Source organism: Otolemur garnettii, unplaced genomic scaffold, assembly GCF_000181295.1.
Source record: "Otolemur garnettii isolate 467f Iridium unplaced genomic scaffold, OtoGar3 scaffold00028, whole genome shotgun sequence".
In the NCBI taxonomy this organism is placed as follows: domain Eukaryota; kingdom Metazoa; phylum Chordata; class Mammalia; order Primates; family Galagidae; genus Otolemur; species Otolemur garnettii.
The window spans coordinates 19,548,181-19,573,985 of record NW_003852423.1 but is presented as its reverse complement, the minus strand read 5'-3'; the positions used below and the strand labels follow the sequence as shown (position 1 = coordinate 19,573,985).

At 39.9% G+C, this 25,805-nt stretch overlaps 1 protein-coding gene across 2 annotated transcripts in view; it reads right to left on the bottom strand.

The window, feature by feature from the left end:
- Nucleotides 1-4,834: 4,834 nt before the first annotated feature.
- STARD3NL (STARD3 N-terminal like) overlaps nucleotides 4,835-25,805 on the bottom strand; it is a 46,487-nt gene continuing 25,516 nt past the window's right edge. For both annotated transcript variants that reach the window (XM_003788594.1, XM_012804396.2), the window contains exons 2-9: nucleotides 24,576-24,859; nucleotides 17,916-17,993; nucleotides 17,257-17,334; nucleotides 15,247-15,300; nucleotides 15,016-15,133; nucleotides 13,064-13,159; nucleotides 6,784-6,856; nucleotides 4,835-5,560 (exon numbers count right to left, since the gene is read on the bottom strand). In XM_003788594.1, coding sequence (XP_003788642.1) covers nucleotides 6,801-6,856; nucleotides 13,064-13,159; nucleotides 15,016-15,133; nucleotides 15,247-15,300; nucleotides 17,257-17,334; nucleotides 17,916-17,993; nucleotides 24,576-24,800 — 705 coding nt within the window. In that variant the 5' untranslated portion in view covers nucleotides 24,801-24,859 and the 3' untranslated portion in view covers nucleotides 4,835-5,560; nucleotides 6,784-6,800. The remainder of the gene's footprint in view (nucleotides 5,561-6,783; nucleotides 6,857-13,063; nucleotides 13,160-15,015; nucleotides 15,134-15,246; nucleotides 15,301-17,256; nucleotides 17,335-17,915; nucleotides 17,994-24,575; nucleotides 24,860-25,805) is intronic.

The following is a 25,805-nucleotide window of genomic DNA, read 5'->3' as shown; positions in this document are numbered from 1 at the left end:
CTTTGGGGGGTGCTGGTGAAAGGCTCTGTGAGTCCAGGCCCAGCAGGGAGCTGAGGGTGCCCTCTGGAGATGTGGAGCCTTCTGACACCCCAGCCCCTTCCACAGACAACAGCGGCCTGGAGGGCTCAGAGTCACCTCGGGGGAGACTCTGGAGTGCCTAGGAGCATTTTGGAGGTAGGAGGCAGGTTACGCCTCCTTCCAGGCCCAGTACTTTCCCAGTCCTGCGCAAACACCACATACGGGGAGGCCGCTTGGTGTGGAAGGAAGAAGAGTAGACCAGGGGCCACTTCATAGCAAGTTACAGCTGGGCTGCTTGGTGTGTCCCTAGCTGTCCCCTTGGTTCTCACTGTCATATATGGGCTGAATTTGTCCATGTTTGGAAGAATGTGTCAAGTGAAGCAATTTCACATTCCTACCTAAGGTTCCAAAGTCAGTGTCATTAGCATCCCGATGAGGTAAGGATAACGGTCACTTGTGTAGGGCTCACTGTGTCTAAGGGACTGGTCTAACTACCTGTTATCTCATCTAATTCCCATAAGAACTCCATGAGATGTGCGCAATTATCTCTGTCCTATAGATGGAGAAACTGAGGCAGAGAGGGCTAGGAACTTCCCACGGCTGTGAAGAAACAGGGCAGGGATCTAACCCCCAGCTTCCTGGCTTCAGCAGCTCTGCTCTTAACTTCTCTATTATCTGCTCCTGGCTGGAAGCAGGTCACTTTCAGTTCAATTAAAAAGCCAAGAGCTGGTGAAGAAACTGCCTCCTCCTTACCTGTCTGGCTTTCCCTGCCTCTCTCTTTGCTGTTCTTAAATTACAGGTGACAGGCCAACCTGCCCACAGTATTTCACGCTGGGAAGACGTTTACACTGACTCCCCACCCGCCTTCAGCAGTAGGACTCCGTGAGTAAAGTCCACAGAGCATGGCCCGATAAGAAGAAATATCAGATCCATAGGCTGCATCCTCAGGCATGCAAAGGAAAAATTAGGCAAGATTTGGGCAATTCCACATAGGACACTATGTCTCAATTGTCATTATAGAGCTGAAGTCCCCAATACATGGCTCAACTAATACATACACTTGTCAAGTATAAGAAAGAGAAAGTTAAACACAACAGTTCTTGAAATTCCTCCAGTTATGCATTTTCTCCACTGTTTTAAATTCCTTCCCTTATAGACTTCATTTATTTCAAGGCATTTGGTCTATCGGGAAGGCCACAGTTAGTACCTAGTTCACTGCTTCATGTTAATGCAGGTCCTACAGGATGGCCAATGAGAAATGCCGAATAATAAGGAAGAACCTGAGTGTTCCCATCCTATTTTGTGGGGTAATTTTTCTTTGTTTGCTTTTCCTGTTTTGTTTGAACAATAGCATGTAGTGACACTTAGCGAGTGTCAGGAGTTCTGGGCAGTTTCCACTCTTTCTGTCTGAAGCTCTGATCTGCCTCACTTGCAGACTTTACACTCATTTCACTGACAGGAGAACCAGGTGCCAGAGAGGCTGAAAAGTATTCACAATGTTAACCTCTGGGTCAGTCCTAGAGTCCACTGGACTCCAGGACCGTGTGACTTCAGACTGGCTGTACCATCTGTTCAATCAGGCTGTCCTCCGGGAGCCTTTATCACAGACCAGACATGGGGACTTTGATAAAGACCCTTCAGTCATCCTAATGAGCAGCCAGGCTTGAGGCCAGCAAGTGACAGAGACAGGGCTTGAGCTCCCCTCTGCAGCGTGAGGAGCTGACACACAGGAAAGTGTTCTCACCATATGACCCATCAATTTCTGAGAGAAACAAACGGCATATAAATAAGATTTATGCACAGGTAGGTTTGTTCACAATAGCAGTATTTCAAAGAGCCCCAAATTAACCCAAATGCTCAACCAGAAAATAATAAAATAAAAGATGTCATATGTAGATGAATATACATCTTTCAAAAGTGTAGATTCTTTAAAGAAATAGAAAATAACCAGGATGTGGTGTTGAAACTTAATATGTAGAGGGGTCCTCAAACTTTTTAAACAGGGGGCCAGTTCACTGTCCCTCAGACCATTGGAGGACCGGACTGCGGGCCCTGGGACAATTGGCTGCTAAGCAGGACAGGCAGAGGTGGCAAAAACATCCAACGGGCTGGATAAATGTCCTAGGCGGGCTGCATATGGCCCACGGGCCATAGTTTGAGGACGCCTGAATTGTAGAGCATGATCCTTAAAAGGCTGGATATATTTGAGCACTATCTGTTTCAATTACTCTCATTTTTATTTATATAAATATGAATGGACATACATATCAATATACACACACATGCTTACAATATATTCATTTCTCTTTCTTATACAGATAATGTACAATAGACATTGCTCTGAATTTTTAAGTCCTAGAGTGCTTTTTATATGAGCATGTGGATAACGTCATTGAAATAGCTATGAGATAGTTCACTGGTGAAAATATTTAATTCCTTTAGTTTACTTTCAATCTTTTGATGTTCTAAATAATCCTGAAATAAATGTTTTATGTCATATGAACATGTGCTTTGGTGATTTTTTTTAAGAGACAGAATCTCACCTTATCTCCCTTGGTAGAGTGCTATGGTGTCACAGCTCACAGCAACCTCCAATCCTGGGCTTAGATGATTCTCTTGCCTCAGCCTCCTGAGTAGCTGGGAGGTGCCCGCCACAATGCCCAGCTATTTTGTTTTGCAGTTTGGCTGGGACCAGGCTCAAACCTACCACCCTCGGTATATGGGGCTGGAGCCCTATCCACTGAGCCACAGGTGCCGCCCTGCTTTGGTGATTTTGCTAGATATTGCCAATTTTCTCTGCATGGAGCTAGCCCCATTTTTGCTCTTTGCCCTACTATATGTGGGTGTGCTGCCAAAGGTCAGTTTTTTATTACTAAGAGGCAAAACTAATGTCTCATTGTAGTTTTAACTGGCTTTTCTCTGAGAGAAGACAGACATCTTTTTATGTTAAAGGCTATTTATGTTTTTTCTGTGAAATATTTATTCACAGCCTTTGGCCATTTTTTCTATTGAATAACATAAGCATGACCCTCATTTGCATGTGCGTTGGTGTATTTCTGCAGATATAATACAAAATGTTCAATGTATAACAGGTGGGTGGAAAATATGTGATTATGTATTTTTCTATTTTCGCTAATGAATCCTCTTAAAGTAAAAAACTTTGATATATTGGAATTAACACAAGGTCTCATTAAACATTGGGAAAGTCCCTCTTGCTCATTTACAGTAAGCTTAAGGTTCTGTGAAAGAGGTTCTTCTGGAAATCGAGTAAAAGTGTGCATTTGAAAAGATCTACCAGACTTCTGTAAGATTACTTTAGATCTATTCTCTGATTCTCATGAATTGATCCGACCTCCCTGGGGCAAATACCCGGCCCCTAGTTAGGGATGTGGGTTTCTGCAGTGGGAAGGCACAGAACCAAACAGAAGAAACTTGACCCCCCTAAGAACTCTGGGGGCCGGTACCACTGGCAGGGTCCTAGGAAATGTCTCCTGTGGCCTCAGACTTCTCAGCACCTTCCTTCCCCATCAGCCTGGGCAGCCCTGAACTTGAGCGGTGAGGGGGGAGCACAGTGGTGCTGGAGGGGGAGACAGGAGGGGGCAGGAGGGTGCTGGTGTGGCTGGTGGGGTTTTGTTTTCTCAGGCTCCTTCTGTTTACCTGCTCTATCAAATGCGGTTGATTCGTGGAAATGCTCAAAGTCAAACCAGCCCCTACTGGTTGGGGCTGTGCAGGCCGTGGGTAAGCTGTCACAAGACAAAATAGGGACAGTTAAACCACAACCAAGTTTATTTGCTTTCAAAAGGCCACAGCTAATGGAAAGAGTCTATCTTTACACACAGAGGTTGCGCTCAAACACACACTGCATGCTGTGGGTAGGGGGCTCCCCACATTTGATATTAAGTTCATTAGCTACTGTGTGAACTGGGGATGCCCAGGACTGTTGGGTCCACTCCCATTAACATTGTCCTGCTGAATAGAGGACATCTTGCAGCTTTGAGGTGATCCCTGACATCCCACCCAGTGTCTGTGCTTTTCTAAGGTATTTGGTTTACAGATGCTAGTTCCTTTTGATTTCCCCTGCATAAACAGGGTGACCCAACACCCATGTATGTGAACCTATTAGCATGGTAAATCAGAGCTGTGGGCTAACAGTGATGGGTCCTTCCGCACAGGGACCCAGGGATACAGAGGCCCAGAGTCCTACTGTGTAACTGAATGTCATCAAATGAATCCAGTCCCATCCTGAGCAAGAGAACCTACACATCAGACAAATGCGTGACTGAGGCAGGGAGGTGCTCAGAGCAAATGTCCCACCCTTAGCCTACCCAAGGACAGCGCTGCGAGGGTGCCAGGCCCCAGGGGAGAACTCTTTCTCAGGTGAAGTCAACATCTGATGCCCAGCTGAGGAGCCGTCTGTGGGGTTGGTGTGTGTGCACCTCCACGCCCGAGACAGGAAACCCTCACTGATGCACCACCACTGAGTCCCAGGGGCAGACCATGGAGGTTTTCCTCACCCCTTGTCTACCATGATAAGTCTCTCCTGGCTGGACTCCAGCCTCCCAGTGAGTCCCCCTCCCTCCCCCCAACACCACCCCACTGCAGTACTGAGATCTGACTCACTCTTAAAACAAGCAGTGATGGAGGTGATTTGATCCGCACAAAGTCAATTTCTATCCATACCAGCATCATGACTGCCACAGGCAATTAAATTTTTCTTAAATGATACAATGAATGATGACACAAAATTAGTACACATGTTGACTTCCTGTGAATCAATAAAGCAAATATTCATGTTTGAAAAAAATAGCTCACAATGTAACTTAGTTCATTTTAATTTAAATTGGCTAAACATGAAGGAAAAATGACAGCAACAACTTTAGTCATTTTGTGGGTTCACTTGGAACATTTCAGAACAATCTCAGAGAAAACACGATTTGATGATCAAAATGGTACAAACGTCTGGCGTCATTTTACATGTTCTCATAATCCTGCCTTGTTCTCCTTTTATAATTCTAATAGTTTAGGCCAAATACGGAATGCAACACACACAAAAAAAGTTAAACATTTTAACATGTTGGATTTTATTACATTTTAAAATTGTACAAAGAACACATGTTCATGAGTTAAAAAACACCAGGGAAATGTCGGGTGTTAAAAAAGAAATACAAAATGAATCTGAGGCACGAGACAAAACAATTTCATTCTACAAAATCAAAATAAAAAGGTATTGTGCACACTAAAAAAACGTTACTTCAATATATTAAGAAGTCTTCTGATTAGGGTTACAGCACAGGACTTTCTTTACCTATTCATTAACACATCGGGCTCGCCACGTGGAGGATGGATCACGACATGACCTCACCAGCCAAGGCAGGCAGCTAAATATGTGGGGATAGGGTACAATGTCTGTGAGGTATCACAATAAATAAGTTCCTTATTATTCAGTAAAGCCAGCAGTGGATGCCACCATTGCAACTTTCAATAGAAGACCCCAGTGCCAGTCATTTGTTCCTCAGATGACTTTCTTTGACAGTTTTTCACACTGAGAAATAGACAGAATAGAAAAATATTTCAGAAACAGTGTAAAAAGCAAAATGCTACACTTGTCTTACATATATCACAGAGTCTGTGGACTGAAGAGGGCCTCTGATGGTGGCACATAAACTACTATGCGTGTGGCCCCACTAGAATTTATTTTAACATACTTCAGAAAACGGTCAGCTACTGGCAAGCCCATGTTGCTGCCTCAAATCTGCAGCACCGTCATGCTGAGGTGTGTTGGGCGCTGCTGGGGCAGGTGCAGGGCCCCATGAGCTGTGACCTCAGCTGCCTCTGCCCCCAGTCAGCCTCTGTCCGGCTTCCCAAGGAAGTGCAGCCCCGCACATCCTTCTTCCCTCTGCAGTTGTATAAGTAGGCAGGGATGCTGCTGCTACAAATGGTTTATGCGTCTTGTGTTTGTGAAGCTGGAACGGTTTTCTTTGATGATTTAAAGAGATTTAACAGGGTGTCCCACCCTGAAGCACTTCGAGTGCCACTGCTCTGTGTGCACAGCAGATTTCATCTCAGAAACTCCAGAACCCCGAGAGACGTCCTGTAGGGCTGGGGCGGACCTTGGTACCTGACTGGGGAGGTTGGAGCCCAGGCTCTCGCTATGCGACCTTGGACAAGTTACCCAGCCTATGGCTCTGTGGTCTCAGGTGTACAGGGAGGTGGCAACAGCACCTGCATCTCACAAGACTGCCCTGCTCCTGACACACTAGGGCAGGAGGTCTCAAATTATGGCCTGCGGGCTATATGCGGCCTGTGGAGGACATTTATCCAGCCTGGGGATGTTTTTGCAGCTGCTGCCTGTCCTGCTTAACAGCCGACTGGTTCCGGGGCTCGCAGTCTGGCCCTGCAACAGTCTGAGGGATAGTGAGCTGGTCCTCTGTTTAAAAAGTGTGAGGACCCCTGCACTAGGGTGATACTTGCCATTAGACGATGTCTGGCACAGAGATAGTCCGGTTAAATAAATGAACACAAATTTATCTTTATTCTTTAGAAATTTGAGACTCTGAGGCATTTTTTTCCAAAATTTACAAATTTATACTACCTACACAGAAAATGTTAAGACATTTTACATTAAAAAAATGACTGAAAAATTCATGTAAATAAGACAAATATAGCAACATATTACACTTTCTTTGAATTTTGCTTTCAATCTATTCAAAGAAAATGCTCCATACTTCACTACTTTGTTTTTACAGTTTCATTTCAAACACTTACTTTAACAAAAGTAGTTCTCAGAGTTCTAAAAGTGGTTTTTCACTGTCTTGTTTTTCTTCAGCATCTTCAGATCCTGCATAGTTGGGAAGAGTAAGGAGACAAAGTATTTCACTCCCAAAGTAATAACTCATTTCATTAAAATTATATACGCGTAAAATTTTAAAGTAAAGATTAACATATGCTAAATCCTTAAGAGATTTGGGTTAATAAACTGCTATTTTAGAGTCTTTATTTCTCATTGGAGGAAAACCTTTAAATAAACTATTACTTGTGCTAATCTGTCCGCATGCATTTCACTTGTGCACCAATAAACATACACAGACCAAGAATGATTGTCAATGGCTACTCCTTCTCCACCTCTTTGTTGACAAGCAGGAAAATATTTTTTAAGTGCAGGAATTGTTGTGTTTTGGTACAAATAATTGACTCTAGGTATTTTTAAAAACTGCTGCACCAGGTGGCTGAGGGAGCTCTGTAGTGCTGAGGGTGGTGCCAGCGGTGGCCCTCGTACTGCTGCCGGGGGCCGCTGCCTGATGGTTCTGCATCCCTGTCTCACGAACCTTTATTCCTATATGTGAGCCAATCATTCTACTCTGAGTAAATGATACTTATTATTCATTATGGAGATTTTCTGTCTAAAATTTAGAAAAGAAAGCTAAATGAGAATAGAGGAAAGATTAAATATCATTATTTCCTTAAAATATCTTATATCTAATTAAAATTATGTTTATGGTAAGCATGACTTTGTCACTAGAGGGGTATCAAGAAAATATTCAAGATGGCAGAAAAAAGAATCCACAAACTTACAAACAAACTGATAGAAATTATTCAATCTGAAAAACAGAAAAAGACTAAAGAAAAATTGAATAGCACTCAGAGACCTGTCAGATAACATCAAGCATGCCAACATGTACGTAATGGGAATCTGAGAAGGAGCGAAAGGAAAAAAAATGTCAGGAGAACGTGTGAGTGGCGCTCCCTTTACTGCGGAGGATACGTTCCAAGACCTGAGGTGGACGCCTGAAACCACCTCAGGCAGCAGCGACCCGGTATCATTAAGCTTTTTCCTGTATACACACAGCTGTGATAAAGCTTATCGTACTTTATAAAGTTTAGCACATGAGTTTTTTTCTTTGAGTCGAGAACTTTCACCTTTTCACTAAAAGGAAGCACTTTATGGCTTCTCTTTGGCCTATCTGAATTGCCTGCGCCTTTAATCTGTCACTGTTAAGTAAAATAAGTGTTATCTGAACACTGTGATATCACAGCAGCTGATGCGATCACATAGGCAGCTGCTAAGGGACTCATGGGTCATGTGCAGACCCGTGTCCCAGTGTTCTATGTGGGACAAAGGAAGACAGTGAGAGAACATGTCACAGTACTCAGAATGGCATATGATTTACAACATATGGATTGTTTATTTCTGGAATTTTCCATTTAACATTTTCAGACCGCAGGTAACTGAAACCATGAAAAGTGAAACCTTGGGCAAGCAGCCACTACTGCATATTGTTGGAGGGAATGTAAACCAGCACAGCCACTCTGCAGAACAGTTTAGCAATCTTTTAAAAAGTTAAACAGAAACTTGTAATTCCTCTCTTAGAATCAAGACAAATCAAAATACATGTCCACACAAAGACACAGAAGTGAATGTTCATAGCTAAATAACTCATAATACCCAAAAGCTGGAAACAATCCAAATGTCCATCAACTTGTCACTAGATAAGCAAACGTGTGTCCATGTGACCGAACGTGTGATGAATAACCAATAATAAAAAAACAAATTACTGGCGTATGCTACAATATGCTTGGTCCTCAAAAACCCTATGCGAAGCAAAAGCAGCTGGATGCAAAAAAGTACATTATCATATAACTATATTTATATTAAATGTTCAGAAAAGGTAAATTTATCAAGATATAACGCAGATCAGTAGTTACTGAGGACTAGATACACAAGCAGGGATTAACTATAAATGAGCATGAGAGAAGTTTTTCAAGTGAAAAAATGTTTTAAAATTGTATTTTGGTGTTGGCTGAAAAACTACGAACTTACTGAAAATCATGGATTATACATTCACAATGGATGAGTGTTATGGTATGCAAATTAGACCTCAATCAAGCTATTAAAAAAGTGAATCTTATTCAGGAGCCCTGGCAATGACTTTTTAAAATTTTTCAGTATTTCAATTAAAAGGTTAAAAAATTGTGTTTCAAATCTATTTACTACACATAGGATGATCATATACTTGATCCCCTAAATAAGAACACCTCTGAGAGACACAGGGGCGGTAAGAACAATCTCACGATGCAATGGGGATAAGGCAAGGCCACTGCCGGAAACCAGGCTGTGCGGCCGCTCTTCGTAGGCTTTAAGTTAGAATTTTAATGCTTTCGTCCAGGCAGAACAGATTACATTGTGCAACTGAGCAAGTCCTCATTTTGAGTCAGTCTTTCTATGATTTAGGAGGTGAAGAATTACCTTCCTCAGCATCATAACTGGTTCGTTTACGCTCTCAGATCACACATACCGTCACCTCGGTCATCTGTGAGGGGGTCCTGCTTCCTCATCCTTTCCATTTAACACACAGGGAAGCAGGATGTGGTCAGATCTGCTTAGATATAGAGCTAGAAACAAGCTAGCCCTATAGCCTCTGAAAGTACATGTGCTAAAATGTGCTAACTTTCCCAAATCTCTGTGATACTAAAATTCAAGCAGCTCCTTTACAAGGACAAATGCTAGGAACAGTTTTATTTATGGTGTTTCCCAATTTCTTTCTCTCTTCTTTTCATCACTCCTTCAACAGGTGTAAATCTAATATGTACCTCTCCTTCAACAGCTATAAGTCTAATGTGTATCAGGTGTTGAAAAAAAGACAAAAAGGCAAGTCAGGCCTTTTCAGATGCCCTCACGTCTTCTGGGGAAGTCAAGGACAGCTTATAACCTGAGCTACTGAAAGAATCCTGAATTTTTAGCTACTGGCATGAGAAATTGTTGCTGTAGACTAGTCTTTTTCTGGGTAAATTAATTCCAATAATAGTTTTAAATTTTAATTCTTCCTAAATTGTGCATTCTGTCAATGAAAATATAATAAATTAAGTCACTTTGAACAGTCCTTCTCTGTTCTGCATTTTCTCTTAAACAAAGCAGTTATGCAGTAAACAGTGAAAAGTGTTTTTTTTCTTTCTCAATGAAATGGTTATACCCCAGAGCACCACTGGGGGGTGGTAATAGTTGCAGGCAGAAAATGAAGGCAACTGGAACTGGGAAGCTTAAGTGTTTGTCATTATCACCCTGTTTTGAACTAATTTAAAAAATACATTAGTATTGAGATATTTCATTAGTGTTAGAAAAATAATTAGCTAAAAAAAGAAACTGTATTAGTCTTATAGAAAGCTAATACCCGATAACTAGAAACAATCTAATTCTCTATTAATAGAGAAGTATGCATATAAATTCTAATTTGAACTTTTAAAAACATGAGTCCAGTGACATAAACATGTGAATAAAATAATCCTAATAGTGAGGTAATCAAAATCGTAACACTTAATTCTAGTCTCTAGAATTAGGAACTAGATTAGAAACAGATTTTCTACTAATCCACATCTAAGTTTCCGCTCTTACTGGTTTTGTATTTTTAACCGCTGTTAGACACTAAGAGTCCAGAATACCAAGTTACTTGGAGTTCCTCTAGTACACTGAGAGTTCACACTACTGTGCTTTTGATCACTCACATGGCTCTCTCTGCCTGGAATCCATTTTACTATGGTATGTGTTTATAATATTGACTGTGCTTATGTTGGGGATACAATAACATAGAGTCTCTAGCTCAAGTTTACATCTCAGTGGTGGAAGCAGATCAATCAGCACTAAAGACAAAGCAGACAACGCAAGATGACAGGCTGTGGGAGAAGTCCTAAAGAACATGCAAAGGACGCCCTAACTGAGACTGTAGGAGTGACGGGGCGGGTAGGATGGTGGGTGGAAGCCTTTGGAACATGGTAGTGGACGCTAGGATCACAGAGAAGATAATGTTCAGAATAGAAACAGCAAGGTGCACAATGGCTTGAAGACTCTGGGTCAGCATTTTCAAAAAGCTAGGAACAGAACACAAAAAGGCAGTAACCAGACCAGAGACTAGACAACTGGGGAAGAGGACTCACACAGCCGCCTTCTGCCACACTGAGGATCTATTAATTCTTAAACCTTTATGCCACTGTAGGCTTTTGAGCAGGGGACTGACACAATCTATTCTGCATTTTCATGAATACTCAAAGACCATATACTTCAGTAGTTAAGAGCATGGACTCTAGCACTGGAGCCCAAGTTGAAAGCCTAGTTTCACTACTTATTATGTGTGTGATAGTGAAAAAATTGTTTCAATTCTCAGTTTGCTCATCTCTGCATTAGGGAGATTAAGAGTTTTATATCAAAGAGTGGATATGAAGAGTAAATGAACTAATACTAACTAATAGTAAATGAACTATACTAACTAATATTAGTAAAGTCCTCAGAACAGCATCAGGCACTTAGAAAAGTGTTAGCAATGTTTTAAATGTCATCTTTTACTGTGGCAAAATACATTTAACATAAAATTTACCATTTTAACCTTTTTTTTTTTTTTTTGAGACAGAGTGTCACTCTGTCACTCTGGGTTAAGTGCAGTGGCATCATCATAGCTCAATGCAACTTAAAACTCCTGGGCTCAAGTGATCCTCCTGCCTGAGTTTCCCAAGTAGCTGGGAACTACATATTTGTAACACCACCTCCGGCTAATTTTTTTCTCTTTTTTTTGTAGAGATGGAGGGTCTCACTCTTGTTCAGACTAGTCTTGAATTCCCCACCTCAAGTGACCTTCCCACCTCACTCTCCCAGAGTGTTAGGATTACAGGTGTGAGCAGCTGTACCCCGCCCGTTTAAACCAGTGGCACTAAGTTCATCCACACTATTGGGCAGCCATCATCACTACCCATCTTCAGAATCTCCCCAGTCCCTGGAATTCCCCGTTCTACTTTCTGTCTCTGAATTTGATTTCTCTTGCTATGTCATACAAGCTGAGTCATACCATAGTTGTACTTTCATGGCTGGCTTATTTCACCCAGCACCATGTGTTCAAGGTTCAGAGACGAGTATGTCACAGTATGTGTCAGAACTACTTTCTTTTTAAAGCTGAACCATCTTCCAGTGGATGTACATACCACACTGTTTATTCATCTCTTGATGGCAATTTGAGGTGCTTCCCCTGTTTGGCTATTAAGAATAATGCTGTGATAAGCATGAGCATACAAATAACCTGGTCAAGTTCCCGCTTTCATTTCTTTTGGGCATATACCCAGAAGTAGAACTGTACAGTCATACAGCAACTCTGTTTAATATTTTTAAGGAAACACACCATGTTACATAACCACCTGTAAAGCACAGGGGTTCAATTTCACCATTCTCTCACCATACTTTCTCTCTATTTTTTTTTGTTGTTGTTTGTTTTGTTTTGTTTTTTAATTATAGTCACCTAAGGGGTATGAAGTATTACTTCCTTGTAATTTTCATTTGCATGTTCCTAATAACAAATGATCTTAAGCATCTCTCCATTGTGCTTACTGGCCATTTACATGTCTTCTTTGGAGAAATGTTTACTAAAGAGCTTTGCTCATTTTTACAGTCTGGTTCCTTATTTCTTTGTTATTAAGTGCAATTGTTATTTTTAACAGAGCTCTCTAGTGGCTGGTTAGTGGAAAGAAAAACCGGAAGCCAGAAGACAGAGGCTGTCACAGAAACTGCATCAAGAAATACTGAATTGAGGCTGGATCGGATAGGAAGTAGCATAATTTGAACGAGATAATGGAGGCTGAAATAAAGGAGGGAGAATGGAAACAGCTTTGTGAATAATGAGATATGAACCATATGAAAAGGGGGGGAGCCCCTGGTGAGGCTGAGGCTATGATTTCTGAGTTGGGCAGAAGGTAGGCTGTGCTGCCATTCTCAGACCTGGAGAAGGTTGGTTTAGGATGAAAAATAATAAAGAAGCATTGAGACCCTTCCCTTTATTTGCCTGCCTGCTAAGACACAGATCACAAATCACAGCATCTAATCACCCCTCCATTATATCCATTTTACATCTCTGTGTCTGGTGTCAGGCTGCATGTTACTCATTTTCATATCCTTAAAGCCTGGAACCTTAAATGTTTGCTAGGTATACTGAGAAACAGAGTGGGCAGAGAGAGGGAGGGAGGGCACAGCATTTGAATGACAGACAAAAATACAAATGATGATCCAAATTTTTACCTGCTTCAGATTCCGGAGGGGAATAAAACTGACCATCAGAAAGGCCACCAGGTATAAGTGCAGCCCTCTCTGAAGCATCCTGAACTATCAGGAGTCCTGGAAAAAAAAAAATCAAAATGTTAGTGATGATGTCACCTTTCTGGTAGCTTCTTGGCAACATAAAATGGTGTTATTATTATCATAATACACTCAGAAAAAGAGGCACTTTGAAAACCTTTCAACCAGAAAATAAAGATACTACTAATAAACCATGTAAACATACTCTAAAGACAGATAACAGAGTAGTTTAAAAAACGGCACTGTCACCCATGGGATTCTTTAACTCAGAATAGCATCTTTCCCTGAAAAATAGCTACCTCCCTATAAAAATCAAAAGCAGCATCAAAAGCAAAACACAAAGTAAAACAAAAAATCCCAGTCAGCTTGTACAACTGGTCGACGAGCTGCAAGGCCAGATGGGAAGTGTCATACAGGGATGGCCTTTTAAAAGCATATAAAGAACACTTAAGATGACAAATATGTATGGGATAAAAAAGTCTACAAAGAAAAGAAATGTATTAAAAAAACAAAGAAATGAAAGCATGATGTGGATGGCTTAGAATAATGCAATAGCCATCCACACAGTTTCTTTTGGCTTAACGCCGACTTCATGCTAAGATGAAGTGGGAGGCGGCACCAGGACTGGTAGGTGCCAGGTCCTTGTATAACACATGCTGCTGATCAGGAAAACAAATGCTGTTTCTAAGTTTCCATTAATTTTCTGTTCTGCTTTATGAAGTTATTTTGAATTGTGTTTAATCACATAACCATTTAAGTCCCAGTCATGTTAACAGTAGATACGTTTTCAACAGTGTTCTGTTTGACATTTATGTGCAATAAAGTAACGCTTCCATTTTTGACTTCTCCCTTCTCCACAATTCAGGGGGCACAGGACAGAAGACAAATGATTAACATTTTTTAAAAAATCTACTTGAGCTATAACTCTTTCTTATAAATTTCTGTAAGATTTGCTAAAACAAAGCCAATTGCACTTTTTTATATTGCTGTGTTTTAAACTTACAACACGCTTAATGTAAGATACCTTTTTCTATAGGGCAGGGCAAACTGATCCAGATGATTGACAGAGGCATAAATATAGGATATCTAGAAAGGGTAGAGGTGTCTAAAATGAACTCGGGCTACTTCATTTCCAAGAAGGGTGGATGAGGCACATGGGCTTCCGTTAGGACATCATGTGGGGAAGAAGTCCAGCCCAGTCATTAACCACAAAGCTCAATCAATCGTTTGGTCCTCCTAGTTAATATCCTGACATATTGAAAATTACCCAGTGAGATGATGCAGCTTTGGCAGGACTCATGAGATACTCAGAGGATGGTGAAAGCTAAGAAGGTTTGCTGACTTCCTCTTCTGAATTTCACCATTACACCATGCTAGGAACTTAACTGTTTTAAGTACAGCTCATCCAAAGCTACCACCCGCTCTGTGGACAGTAGTAATATGAGACTTTGGAAATCGCTGACATAAATTTAGAATTGCTGCCTCCGCTCACATATAATTCATTCAATTTTCTCTCTCCCTAACCAGTGCAGTTCTGTTTATCTGTACAAAATGTTCAGTGTTCTCTGAATATTATTAATAGGGAAAATTGGCCAACCTGTCTGGGGAGAAAGAAGAGTTGGTCATTTTTTGTTGTTGCTTGAATTTCTTCTCACCAGTATTCACATTTTCTTCCAGGGGAACCCTGGCTCAACAGCTGGAGAGAGGAGCCACATTCTACTACCATCCTTTCACCCACCACCCCTTTCTGGATTTCTCATGTAGCCACTAAACAATGGACACACCACAGCTGCTGAATTCTACTCATCTACAGCTCCACTCACATCAAGACATCAGTGTCTCGTCCAGCTTGGTACCCAGACAGACTTAGGGGGCTGACTTTGAGAGGAACTTACTGTTTTCTTCTTCTGCTTCTTGAGGTAACACTTTGAAATCCAGGAACCATGTCTCAATCCAGGCAAGGATGAATGAAATGATGGGTAGCACATAGCCAAAAGCCCCTTGTGAGAAAAGCTAGAAGAACAGATGAGATCGGGACAAAGAAATGAAGTTGCTATGAACTCACACTATAAAATGAGGCTTAGTCATGCAGATGGGAATTATACGGAAAAAGTGGTAGGTCATACCTTTGAAAGGATCACTTTTGCTAATAAAAAGGCACTGGTCACTGCTGTTGTCAACTGCAAGACACATAATCCAGCACCATTCCAATTAGACATTTCACACTGTAAAGGCACCTCTCTCACACATGACACTTGTGTGAGCTAGGAGCCGGCAATGCCCAAAATGCCTATGCCTGGCCTAGCTCCTTCCTACGTCACTCTGTCTCTATCCCCTCTTCCCACATAGGGGTAAAATGGGCTTCTGTGTCGCACACAATCCTTTAAATGACTCATTATAAGGTTCTCCTTCTACCATATTCTGGTAGACTAAAGTGTTGGAAAACTCTTTTATCTACCAGAAGTTACAATATCCAAAGCCTGTATAACCACATACAAGAAGGGACCAGTGAACTACATAGGTAGGGCTCTTTCTAAGGACTGTGACTCCACAGTACCCGAGACTTGTCACTCCCTCCTCCAACTAATAGTTTCAGCATGGTGAAACCCACCAAAGTGAATGCTAACAGTAGCTTGACTGATGGAATGGAGGCGGCTGAGGAACATCAAGAATCTTGCTCCACAAATATTAACAGTTACACTTATGCACCCCAGCCAGAGTGCCACTCTTGGGAGAGGAGGCACCTCACATTCTGATATTAATTAACTTTATAGACTCAGACTAAGAGCTCCTGAGATACTAGCTGACTCTCCTGCTTTCAACTTCTAGACTCTCTCTGCAGATGTTTTGAAAAATAAGAATCAGAAACAATAACATGGATTTGCTACGTCAGATCTACTCCAGACAATCTAAAAGCACATACTGAAGATAACTTTCTTATAACTCTTCTGAAATATCCATGTCAGCTACTTTCCTAAAACAAATGGTCTTACAAAAATAAGAACTATCAGGAGTCCTGGAAGAAAAGAAATTCAGATGCTGGTAATGATGTCACCTTTCATATTATTTTATTCTTGGCAATAAAATAATATTATTATTACAATAAAACACTCTTAAAAAAGGTACTTTGAAAATCCTTCAACCAAAAACAACAACAACAACAACAACATGAAACAATGCTGTAAGGACAGATAACCAAGTAGTTTTAAAAACCTCCCCAAATGGGGACTTTTGTAGAAAAATGGGAAGGTACAATCATCACGGCTATTGTTATATATGCAAAAGAATATTCAGGAAAGAGAGTCAAGCATGACAAAAAAATGTCAGCCAACATCTGTGAAATGAGAAATGGCTTGGGCAGATATGGCCCCCTGGTGGACTCACGGGAGCAGCACAGCTCTGTTCCCACAGACTGTCTCACCATCTAATCACAGGACTGCCGGTTATTCTTGAGCCACTATGCCCAGTGTGAGAAACTCAACATTTTCTTCCCCATGTAACTGCCCTAGTAGAGTTTAGAAAAAAGTTGAGTATTCAAAAGTCTGTGGAAATGGAAAAAAAATTCAGGCAGAATTGTAATTCTTTTTTCACTCTCTAGATATTTATTGAGGGTACCAATAAATGTTCTGTGTTAGATATGAGTAGGCAGATGAGTCGTGGCTCTCCAGGAGCCGAAGGCAAGAACAGAAAGGAGACAGGAACCTTCTCCTCCAAGACTGGAGGGAAGGTAAATAAAGCACAGCGGAAGGCAATTATCAAAATAGCAGAGGCAAAATCATGAAAAAAAAATCACTAAGCAATTTCAACCGAATAAGAAATCTTCAAAATATCTTTACGACAGAGGTAGTGCTGTCATCTCTTACTTGCAAAATGAGGTAGAGGGTGGGTTGGTGCTTGGCCAATAACTACTTTTGGGCCTCTAGAGTCCTCTTTGGCTCAACATTCATGGAGACAAAGCTGGTTACTCACTAACACTGGGAAGGAACCCCGCAGTGTTAAAGCTACTCAAATGTAGAGGAAGGGGACTCAGGAAAAGCTAATGAATCCACCCAGATTAGAACCACTTCTTCTCCCAGCTCAGGCCTGGCCTTGGACACCTGCACTAGAGATGACCCACTTATCCAGGCTGTACTCACCGCTATTGCCCACCAATGGCGCAGTCTGCATACAGCATATGCAAGTATTAACACTTTAAATCGAAAAACTGCCAAAAGCTAGGGGAAAAAAGACAATAGAGAGATTTAAAATATTTATCTCAATAAAGTAATTTAGCTCTGTGAAAATTTGTCAATCTCCATTATTTTGATTTAACTAGAGATGGCCACAGAAAGGCACTGGTCCATAGACCAGCATTTGAGAATCCCTGCTGGAGAATTTAATGTAATACCAAATAAGGTTCCACATTAATGTGCAATTATCAACAGATAAGGGATGGCCTTTTCATTATGCTGCTACTTGAGCAGGTGAATTTTCCTTGCAGTGACTGAGCACTATTGTAGCCACATCAAAGAATTAAGGTTCTTCACCAAGACATGGGAATGACTCCTTTTGTTGCCCTCTCTTATATGTCATTAACCTTACCTCCTTGAAATAAGCAGGCAATTTGTTAGTGAATGAGACAGAGAGAGAGAAAGAGAATGCACTGAATGGGTGGGGGAGTCAAGGAAAAGGAAATATGGTGCCAATGTTCAAAGGACGGAGAAAATAGCACAGAATTTGAAATCTATTTAGATAAAATTTGCCTTTTAGTTTTATTTCATCATATCTGAAATAAAATATAAACAAAAATACTTACAAATATGTCAAAATAAGAAGAGTAGTAGTCATACTGCACCACCTCCTTCTCTAGCGTGTTCTCGATACCTCCGTTCACCTAGGAGGAGAGTAAGAAACAAGAACAAGGGAAGATGTGTGTGAGAACAAAACAAGAGTAGGTTTCCAATATATTGTTTTGCTTATCTATCAGAACGCAGATATGTTAAAATGTGGAAGAATCCTCAAGATCATAATAGAAGAGGGCCAAATAGCACTTCCCCGTTCCTTGATTCTGAATTCATTCAGGTGACAGATACAAATGTACAATGAAAAGTAATGACTTTTTGTAGTTCGTATTTTGGCAAACTAAAATGTTAGGTAAAAAAGTTATTTTTTCCCCTTCTAGGATAAAGTCTCCCATCATACAAATGTATATATTAAAGAAGGCAGTTCACCTTTATCCAGGCCTCCCTTACTTTCTGATCATTCTGCACAATCTTAGGCCTATGGGTAAGGTGACCAGATTTTAACACTGGTAAAGCAGGACACCATTAGGGGAGGTGGGGGGGCAGGGGCGGGGCCTGACAACAATGCAAACTTCTGTAAGCAGTTCTCCATAATCACTTTTCAACAATTATTTGTTATTATTACAGCTTAAAATTATAAAATTAACAAAAATAATATAAAACTCATATCCTAGTGAAATAGCCACATGGCAGCCGAAAACCATATATTCCCTTACTGTTCTCCCACTCATTCGTGCATTCTTTCCAAAAATCGGGACTTTTCTAAAACACAGCGGGACTTGGGACAAATTGTTAAAAAGCGGGACGTCTGGTCACCTTAGCCTCGGGTCTCCTGATCTCATGGCAAACATTTGCCATGACAGAGAATAGAAGTGTAAAAGTTCTCTGAGATTTTTTGTTTTTATTTGAATATTGACATTTGAATTTTATTTTAAAAGTCCACCCTCTTATCAATTTAAATATATATTTTTTAACTTGAATAGGTAACAAAATAAGGGACAGACTAGACCCAAATTACCTGCGAGAAAGTAATACTCAACGATGGGAAACAAATCTGACAAGATAAGCCTTCTGTCCTCTCCTAATTCCACTGTCGAAACACATTTTAAATCACCAAACTCAAAATTCTACAAATTAAACTATGGAGAAATGTTTTTTAAAAAAAAGCCAGTAAGGAAACACATGTGAGGCAGTCAACACAGCTGGCGAGCGGGGACTCTGACTGTAAGGGCCTTGATTAGCCTGATCAGAGGGAGTACCACCAGCCCCAGTAAATTCAAGTTCCCTATTTGGAGCATATTCTCATGAACAAATGCAGAAGTTCTGAAAAAGGATAATAGAAAAGGCTATTAGTTAACCAGAGACCTGGATAAGGGGGAAACAAAATTAGTAAGAAGTATCCGTGAGGGGTTCAAATTAGAATCAAATTGCCACAACGAAAAGGTGTTCTTGGCTTAGATATCTTTTCATGTGTTTGTCTTTGCTCTGTGAATAAAAGCCTATCATAAACATTATTTTGTACCTTAAAACTCCCTGAAGAGGTCCGAATTTTTGTGTAATCAGCACAGATTGGCTAGAGACCTACTTGGCTGTAAACCTTTATAAATAACTGAAAACAGAGGAGCAAAAGAAGCAATTATTAAAAGCCCATCAATCATCTAGTCTCGTCACTGTGTCTCTCCAGACTAACTTACCAAGATCCTTAATATTAAAAGAATGATTATTTCAAGCGGTAAACAGGGGTTCTATCACACAGAGACCTTCGGCCTCCATTCCTGAGAGAACAGGAATCAAAGCTGCCCATACAGTTTTACAATAAATAGCTCTAGAAAAAGTTTCTCTGGTTATCTGTATACTTTGAAAGACCTCAATTTTGTGTTGCCTTTAAATAGATATCTAAGATTTATAGTTCTAGCCCTAATTTGTGCTCTGAATCCTTATTTCAAAACTTCTGTCGCTAGCCCAAGATGTCTTTAAATAATTATATTTAGTTTCACACAAAATCTCTTCCCAGTCATGGATCTTTCTGGCACTGCTCCTTCTAGGTTTCATCTTTAGAAACCTCAGAGTCACCTTTGGATGCTGGGATGATAAAATCAGCCTATCAACGAGTCTTATATTTCTTCCCTTGAAACATCGCTCAGGTCACAAAATCTAACTTACGTCTTTATAGGTTACTCTGCTACTATGGAGAAGAATGGATCACAGGGCAAGAATGGACCAGGCATAACAGCCAGGAATGCAGTGTGGAGGCTTGGTTGAGCTGCTAACAGCAGAAATGAAGAGAAGTGGTCATATTTCTAATATACGGAGGGTGCCAAAAAAAAGGTATACACGTTTTAAGAAAGGGAAACACTGGCTCAGTGCCTGAGGCTCAGTGGTTAGGGCGCCAGCCACATACACCGGGGCTGGTATATTCAAACCCAGCCAGGCCTGCCAAACAATGACGACAACAACAACAAAAAACAATAGCCAGGTGTTGTGGTGGGTGCCTGTAGTCCCAGCTACTCGGGAGGCTGAGGCAAGGGAATCACTTAAGCCCAAGAGTTTGAGGTTGCTGTGAGCTGTGATGCCACGGCACTATACCATGAGTGACAAAGCGAGACTCTGTATCAAAAAAAAAAAAAAAAAAAAAAAAAAGGAAAGCACTGTATTAAAATTATAATATTCAATATATACACCAAAAACAAAAGATGAATACAAGTACATTGAGCCCCTACATTGAGTCCTTTCTGGACTAAGTGTCTGTTTGCTGAAGGAGAGGGGGGAAAGTGGCTGTGTAGGGGAGTGTGTAGGGGAGTGTGTACCTGTGTGTTGGGGGAACATGTTAAGTCAGACACCAAGCTGGGTATGTAAGGGAGGCCATGATGTAGACTATGTAAGTCATGAACTTCTGGACAATCTCAAAATCACGTTTTCCTATCTGCTCCAGAACCTGTAATAGCTCACCATTGCAGTAAGTCCAAATACTTCTATATTTAATAACCCTGATAATCAAGCACCAGCCTACTAATGCAATTCCACTTCCTACAGGAACCCTACTTTCTAGCCACATTAGTCTTTTCTCAGCCTCTGTCAATGTCTCCTCCAAACACACATGCGCCTACAAAGCCCTCGCATAACCAGGAGTGCCCGTGTGCCTCCTATTGCAGTACTGCCACTCACCTTGATCTCTAAACCCTCTCAACAATGTTCCCGTATTGGGGAGATCATCCTCCCAGCCCAAGAGCCACCCATCCCTCCAAATCAAATTCACAGTGCATCTCCTCTGCTCACTCCCTCCAACAGTTCCAACCCACTGTTTTCCCTCTTCTTACTTTCTGTTATCCTTGATTATCACAGTTTAAAGAACAGAGTGACAGATGGGCCAGCAAGCTCCCTGGAGCAAGAGGGACTGATAATGTAAAGTCATACATGAAGGCAAAGTTCTTTGGTTACTGTTACAATTGCAGAAAACAGCTGGCTTCCTCTTCTCTTCAAATGGCCTAAGCACACTTTATGACATTGTATTTCTTCTTTTTTAAAAGACTAACATTATAAGGCAGTGAAAGATATGTACCATGTCTCATCAGTGAAACTTTAAATCCTGTATGGTTTTGTGGAGCATGTGACACCTGATTCAGAACTGTGCTCTGATACATTAACAATCAATAAATTTATAGAAAGGTAGGAAAAACAATGAATTAGAATGATTAGAAATTTACGAAGAGTCAAAACAAGGAAATGAACGGTACAGTGTATAGTGAGACACTCAGGTCAGGATCAATAGTGCAAAAGAAATAGAACTAGAAACTGGACATTGAAAAGAAGTACAAGAAAGTCAGGATATACTTTAATCTTAAAGATCATATACCCTTACCAGGTCTTCCAATTTTACAACTAAGGAAAGTGGTACAGTCAGTGAAAAAGTGAGGATAAAAACACATTTCTAAATGGGTAGGCCTGATGATTTTTAATTTATGTTACAGACAGATGTAAACAGATCCCTTCTGAAAACAAGAACGGGGGCAGTCCACTTCATTTCCAGTTCCCAGAAGGAGTAAGAAATGAAGGAAGTGAGTTCTATGAGCCACAAACCTCGCCAAAGCTCTACCCCATGACTTCCTTTACTTAAAGCCACAGAGTGAGATTAGTGGTCAGACCATGATACCTTGACCTTGTACTGACATTAAAATAATTTTTAAGTGTGTGCTCTGAAAATTCCTGCTATGGTTCCTGTTAGGAGATAAATTTCTTATTCACTTCTCATTATATAGCTGTCAGTTTTAAAAACACATGACTCCTTTAAAATATACATTAATTAAATAATTTCTTTAACGTGCATATACAGAATAAATAATAAAGAGTCACTCTAAATTCCTAGGACATGTCACTGGTATGTTTGATTTTAAACAAAAGTAAGGCATTCCTACAGTGCTAATGTAACAGAAAATCTGTAAACAGAAACTTAACAGTACATTCATGTTGCATATCACTGTGATTATAGGATGAATCATTTTCTAATATAAGTGTCTGCTTTCACAATGAGTTTTCCTCCTCTATGTGGATTTATGATGAAATTAAAAGAGATTCAATTACCTAAATTATTAACAGACTAGAGTCAAGAATTGAAATTGCTGTTATTAATCAGAATATGGATCAAAAGTTAGATTAAGAAGCTGACTTTTATTGTTAAAAGGCAAACTTCAAATCATTTTAAAACAAGAATCTCAACATCTTTTTGTACTTCCTATATTTTATTAAGTTCTTATAAAGCACCTAGAATTGTGTCTAGTAATAAATAATAGCTAATAATTATTACTACCTACATCTTAGCAAACACTTCCTAGAAATAAATGAAGTGCTAAGAAAAAAAAGGACAACTTTTTCCTGTGAGGAAAGCCTTCTGGGAAGAGATCACCCATTTGTTGTATTTGTTGGTGAGGAATGTAAACAATCAGATCCAAGACTTAGGGAGAAAACAGATAGACTAGATTTAATAAAATACCAGAGTGTTGCAAGGGTACATTTCAAAACAACTAAGAGTAAATTATAAATGTCTTACCATAAAAAATAAGTCAGGTGATGGTTATGTTAATCAGTTTGAGTTAGGCATTGTATATCAAAATCATTACATTGTACCCAGTTACAATAAAAAAAATCTAATAAAAAAAATCAAATTAAAAAAAGAGTTATGTGATCCCTAATTATTAACATAGTTAGACTGACACTCAAAAAACAACAAATATAAAATATGTATCCTTATTTCTCTAGAATCATTTCTTGATACTGAATAAATAACTCCACCATTCAATGTGTGATCTTAGAAAAGTCAATTAACTTTTCAAAGATTCACTCTCTCAAGTCTAAATTGAGGGTCACCATACCTTACAAAGTTTTTATGAGGGTTAAATGAGATAAAACATTTAAATATGGTAGAATCAGAACTCAAACCTAGTCCAAAATTAAGGCTCTGGACAATGGTCATTGCTGCCTATTCTACGAGTTTTATTATGTTAATGAAACAGTCAATAGAAAAGATTATTAATGGAAAGGCTTCTCCTCAATGCCTTGTTCTACTCCTCAATAAAAACAAAGTGAGATCATTCTTCCCTAAAAATAAATGAATAAATACATAAATACACAAATACACACACAAACCAGGATGTCCATAGAGTTCATGTGCAATTTACTAAGTTAACCTGTTTTAAATTGCACAAAAACTTTTATGTCCACCCTGTGTATTATTAAAATGAATTTTACCTGTTTATTTTACTTTTATTAATGTGGTAACTAGAGAATTTAAAATGACATATTTGAAATTTTGCATTATGCTTTCATTGGATAACACTGGTTAAGACAATTTTTTGGTAATACATAATAATGCACAAACCTTAAAATGCCTTTAGGATAATTGTTTCGATAAATTATGAATAAGTAATCTTTGAAAAAAAAAGAATAAACACACGCAAAATTTGAGCTCACGCCTGTAATCCCAGCACTGTGGGAGGCTGAGGTGGGAGGACTGCTTGAGCTCAGGAGTTCGAGGCTTATCTGAGCATAATTCTAGCGGCTTTGGAGGATGCCCACAGCCTGAGTCTGAGGTTGCAGTGAGCTAAAATGCCACTGCACTCTGCTCAGGGCATAGGGTAGAACTCTGTCTTGACAAAAAAAAAAAAAATTAGAGTAGTAGATGAAACATTTAAAACATATTCCAGAAGCAATGGGCATTTTTTAGAAAAAGAATCATCAAACTTTTTCTAAAAAGAACTAGGGAATAAATATTTTTGCTAAAAGCAAAGGGGCCAGGGGGTCTCTGTCACAACTACTGAACTCAACTACTCAACATAGAAGGTAGCCATAAATAATATGTAAAGAGATGGGGATGGCTATGTTCCAATAAAACTTTATTTGTTAAAACAGCCTACAGTTTGTTAACTCTTGTTATAAAGCAAAATACCAGGAATTAAAATTTTAAAATCCCAGAAAATTATCAGTTTTTACTTTATCAGGTTTGGCTTAAATAATAACATTACAGAACAAGAGAAGTCCAAATCAGCTGGGGAAGAGCAATGGTATCTCATTTAGAAAAACATGAATATCACCAAATTAAACAGAAATGATGAGAAACATAAGAAAACTGTTTTTGTTTCTAGAAACATTTTTTATAAAGTCATGAAAAAAATCCAACTTACATTTAACTCTATTATCCACAGTAATGTTACAAATAAGAGGTCAAAGGTGACAAACAAACAGAAAGTCCTCCTGACATCAGATATGCCTTTCTTTTCCCTTCCTTCGTAGGACTCAATCCTGGCCATGAGTTGTGTGGGGTTGATGGAATGGACGTTGCGTAAAGAAGCATGGGAGCTCTGGCTCCCGGTAAGAGCATTCTCCATGTCTTCTGGCAGGTGGCTCATCCTGGAGGAGGGTTAAAGGAACCTTTTTTCCAACTTCACCATCCCTAGAGAGAAGAGACCTTTGGGAGATAAAAGAGAGACACCATGTTAAATCTAAGATCCCTGAAGACGACTCTGCTACCCTCACCCACTTGTGACATACGTCATTTCTCTAATTGAGCAACAGAGTGTCTTGACTGATTTAGGGCTTAATGAAGATGTAAAGAGAAAGTGGGAAGCAACATTTAATGTTTTCAATTAATACTACAGAACAATTGTTATAGAAAGCAGTGGCAATAAAGAAGACTGTAATAGGAAAGGCTGAAAAGAGAATCTTAACCACAACTAAAAGGTGTTCCTGAGCGGAGCCGGGTTCTTGGTGTATGGGCCATGCCTCTTCTTTTGCTGTGCCAGGCAGAAAACCTCCACAGTTAATTAAGTGTCATCATATAGGGACTAGGAAACTATTTACTGAATGCTTTCCCAGAACATATAAGCAGAACATGTAAACTATAACCATTTGTCTCATAAGAAGGAACTGGTTTTCACCAAAAGCACCTAATAAACTGAATTTACCATTTCCCCATACTCCTAACAGACAGTGTTTCCAGGCCCCTTCTTGAAAAAGAAGTAGCATAAACAATCACCACAATGCAACCACTAGACTGATAATTATAGAAGTTAAAGCCCTACAAAGAAAGGTCTCCTAAAGCCAGGAAATATTTTAATAAAATTACAAGATGAGTAATTTAAAATTAAAAGATGAGTAATATGACATCCTTGTGTATGGGGCATTAAATAAAAAGTGCGCTGGATGATCTGACTGCTTGCCAAATACCCTAGTTTCCCTCCCTATATAATTATATATTCCTTGCTCTATTTAACTCAAGTCCTTTCTTTGGCCATAAATGTGGGTATCTGACATGGGCAGAAGTTTGTGCGTCGCGTGCATCCAGAAATGCAAAGAAGCAGTGTGTTGTTCACCAGGCTCTCCTTTCTTCCTGCCACAATGACTGGCAACGGCCA